General features: G+C 29.6%; 1 protein-coding gene across 1 annotated transcript; it reads right to left on the reverse strand.

The window, feature by feature from the left end:
* Nucleotides 1-862: 862 nt before the first annotated feature.
* LOC133833926 (E3 ubiquitin-protein ligase BRE1-like 1) lies at nt 863-2,773 on the reverse strand. Its single transcript, XM_062263509.1, has 4 exons — nt 2,666-2,773; nt 2,310-2,429; nt 2,078-2,210; nt 863-1,035 (listed from the first exon to the last, which is right to left on the reverse strand). The coding sequence occupies exons 1-3, from the start codon at nt 2,690-2,692 to the stop codon at nt 2,100-2,102; spliced, it is 258 nt and encodes an 85-aa protein (XP_062119493.1). The 5' UTR covers nt 2,693-2,773; the 3' UTR covers nt 863-1,035; nt 2,078-2,099.
* Between the last annotated feature and the right edge of the window lie 1,434 nt (nt 2,774-4,207).

A 4,207-nucleotide genomic window follows, 5' to 3' on the forward strand; every position in this document is an offset into this window, starting at 1 on the left:
GCACAATTTCAGCTTAATTTGAATTGATTAAATAGCCTTGACTAAGTCCTCTAACGTTTTCAAAGCTGTTGACTGACCCTAGGATATTCAAATATTACTCTTAATAAACTTATTCCTCAAAAATACTTAATTATCATTAAACATACACATGACAAGTGTTACTTTCTTATTGGGTCTATCTAAACCTTATAATATAATAAATATCACCATCAATATCAGTCATATTAATCAAACCTTAGGTTAAAATTAATATTCATAAACTATAGGTTAAACTTAGAAAATCTACAAGTGTTGCTACGAGTGTCCAATTAAATCCCGGTCTGAACCAAAATCCACAGTCATAAAAATACTACTACTATTACTATTATCATACAAGAAAAAATGCTTTTAATAACACAAAAAATGTGTTATCAAAACATACCATAACACTTTTTGATGTGTTAAGACTGACTATGTTATCGTAGGTCAGGGTACTTTACATAACACTTTATCATTGTTATACAGATGTGTTATTATACTGTCAACGATAACACAATTTCTGTGTTATTTTAATAAATAGATAAGTGTTTAATTATGTTATTTATAGTCGATTATATAACACATTTCAATACTTATAAATTTGTGTTATACTACACTTTAGTATAAAACTTTTTTTGTGTTATACTACACTTTAGTATAACACATATTTTGTGTTATACTACACTTTAGTATAACACATGTGTTATATTAGCTTAGAGAAACATAATCTTTTTTTTACTTACACAAAACTAGGAAAACAAATATGAAAGTTGAAGCCAAATAAGGTAACATAAACAGATTTTTATTAATTACTCAAATGTACTTACAATATTTAGTCTACTAGTCTAGGCTTAAGAAATCATATTACAACATAATTTATGCCCAATTCAGATTCCTTTATCACTAAATACAAAACAAGAAATGTATAAAAAAATTAGTGAAATACATTCTTCCATTCTAAAGGCCTCAACTACAAATGTTGTCAAGAATTGATCCAAAGAAATCATCTCAATATACCTGCACATTGTAAAAAAAAGTCCTTTTATTATTAAGAACATAAGACTTAAGCTAGTGTCCACCTGTAAGAATATAAAGTTTAAATTAAATTTGTAATAACTCCAAAACTTGACAAAACAGCCGGGTATAGCAAGATGTACTACCATGCAAAACAACGACTGAAGCAACAAAACATGCAACTTAAAACAAGGCTTGTGAAATGTATCAAGATAACAAATATATCATTCTCAATAAATGTAAAGTAAGTATAGATTTGGAAATGTTTATCATATTAAATAGAAATAAAAAAGAGGAAAAATCAATAAAATGCGTGTTTCACATCTAATGGCACAATAAATGCAAATCCAAGAAGATAAAGATGATAGTGATGGTGATTTGTTCCAGGACTTCACCTTTTCCAGAGTAAAAAAGCAGAGCACAGCAGGTAAATTTGCTTAAATCAAAGATCAATTTGTTACGTGCACTAAGCCAGATAATCACAATTGACAAAAGAAAAGACTGTATCTTAAATTCTTGACACACGAAACTTCAGCAGGAACAAAATTACCATTTACATATATTTATATATATATGGCTAGTGTCAAGTAATAAACCACACACACATAAGGTGGAACTTAGATTGAAGGGAAAGCATTGAATATTCACTATATTGAACTAGCAATCCAATTAAAGGCACATGACTAACATACACTATTGCAAATAAGAGCTCCACTTAGCTTGTCCTGTTTCTTTGTTAGAAATCACATCCTTCTCTTGGGTAGAATTCTTCATTTCATTATTTACTCTTTCTGCTCCTATACATGGAGTTTTAAATGATCTATATGATGATGTTTTAAACAACATCATAGACTTGGCAGATTTTTTGCGCAACTGAAAAGAATCAATGAATATAAAAACATAGAACCAGTTTCCATTGCTTAGAACTAAGAAGGATAAATTTAATGTGACATGACATTTATACAATTAACCAAAGTTAATAGTGATGGCCAGTCTCCACCTAGTGACCATCTAAAAGATACAAATCTGAAAACATAATACATACCATGGTTTGCAATTTCTGTATCTCAGCAGCCTGACCAATGAATCTCAATTGCAGTAGATCTTCGAAGGAAATCAATGACATCACTTTTAACACTGAGTTCCCTTTCCTTTAAGACAAGAATATCCTTCTCAGCCTACAATCTCCAATGACAACATTATTTTTAGCATCAGAATGACATCTTAGGAAAAAATGGCAGATAAAAGGCATAAATAAACTACCGACCAGTTGCAACCTGAAGTTTCTCATACGAAGCCTGATACTCAATAACTTCAGATTTTGATTTTTCAATTTGATCTCTCACTAAGAGGTAGGCTTGGGAAGAGGAAATACATGCTACATTCTTCAATTTGCTCTGTCCATTTACGAGAAGAGTTAGCATTAGTAAAATGATATTTTAAAGTAAGAAAACCAGCACACACAAAAGACTAGTTATACATTAAAGTGACCTGCAAGTTAGATAACTGCTGCAATATATGTACTCTCTCTTCATGAAGACCTTTTATTTCTTTAAGACAGCAAGAAGCTTGATCTTGCAGAGCTCAAATCAGTTACAAAGGTAAGTGTTCGAAAGAAAGGTAATTACACTACCATTAATTCTTTAAGAGCAGTCTCCATATCTTGTATATCTTTTACTTTATCTCTGACTTTGTCACTACTAACATGCTTGCTCCCTAAATTTAAGACAGGAAAGCCTGCCACTTTACATCCCCCTGACCTCAAATAATACTACAAGAAGCACAAGATTTTATAGCACATCACACCGAAAGTTTAAATACAAAAATAGGATAAAAAAACTGAAACTTAAATAATCTCAAACCCATAAAACATAATCACAAACAAGATCAAATGTCAAATCCAAAATTATACTCAGGAAACTATATAGTCAGATATTTGAAAACAATAAATATACCAAGATATCATCCAACTCAGTTTCAGAAAAGGGAACACTCACCAGTTACATGATTACATCCAAGAAAATAATAGGAATAGATTCGCCTAAAGAACGACATGTTTGATGCAAGTAAAGCATATATTATCTATAGGACCTAGAGTTGTTTGAGCCAACCAATGAACATAAACTTCAGTTTATTGACAAACCACCTGTTACATAACTACGTCAGTAAATTATCTTTAATAATCACATGTAATAAGCCCTCCAAATGTTCAAAATTTCAGAACTGTTTTTTACTAACAATGATGTTGCACCAAAATGAAGTAGCCCAACCATGCAATTCTAATTCTAAACAGCTTAAAGATGTTGCACCTAAAATTGTTAGCCTAAACATAGAGAGATAATCGAAAGCTCCATCTAGTTAAATTCATATTCCAGACTTCTAACCAAATATTAATTTTCACATTACAACATTAAGCAATTTATCAAAATCACATATTAAAATTGTAATAATGTGTAAAATTGCAGCTTTATAACAACAATCCAGACAACCAACCATTATTTTGGCATTCTAGAATCTGAAATACACATCTTTAATTGCTTCCAAAACTATCTCTTAACTAAGTAAACAAACAGTGAATCTAACACCCAAACTAACACAGAATGGAACGAATTCGTAAACTCTCACCAAAATTTTCTGAAAAATAATTATGACTGACCCACAAAGCAGATTATAAAAAGAATTATGATTTGAGCCATAATTCTTGAAGCAAATGAAGTAACTATATCTCATTCATTCATCCAACTATGAAACAAAAAATAATAAGAAAATGAATACCACTTTTCTGTTGATTAAAACATACATATTTATTCTTATCAAATAAAACTAATATATAAAAAAACAAAGATATTGAGATTTAATTGTAAAATTAACCAAATCAAGCTCTCTAAAATAAAGTACAGAAGAAAGAATACTGATTTCTCTTTTTTTCTTTCTCCCTATCTCTCTGTCACTCTAATTTATATGAGTTTATAAGTTTTAGATATTAAATAAAAGCAAGCAAGAAAAAGTTGAGTATATATATATATATATTCATATATATTATAATACTTTTCCATTAGTCTTATGTTCATCTGTTGTTAAAAGTGGCTTTTGTTACAAGAAGAAGACTGAAAGGAACAAAGAATAAATTTAGATAAAAGAAGGAGGTTATATAATATTGAACAACAAATCCAAG

This window comes from Humulus lupulus, chromosome 5 (assembly GCF_963169125.1).
Source record: "Humulus lupulus chromosome 5, drHumLupu1.1, whole genome shotgun sequence".
NCBI classification, from domain to species: domain Eukaryota; kingdom Viridiplantae; phylum Streptophyta; class Magnoliopsida; order Rosales; family Cannabaceae; genus Humulus; species Humulus lupulus.

Coding starts and splice junctions, on each gene's coding strand:
- LOC133833926 (XM_062263509.1), bottom strand. CDS start 2,692: ATGGAGACTGCTCTTAAAGAATTAATG. Junction 2,430..2,665: donor CTGCTCTTAAAGAATTAATG/GTAGTGTAATTA, acceptor GTAAATGGACAG/AGCAAATTGAAGAATGTAGC. Junction 2,211..2,309: donor CTTCGTATGAGAAACTTCAG/GTTGCAACTGGT, acceptor TGGAGATTGTAG/GCTGAGAAGGATATTCTTGT.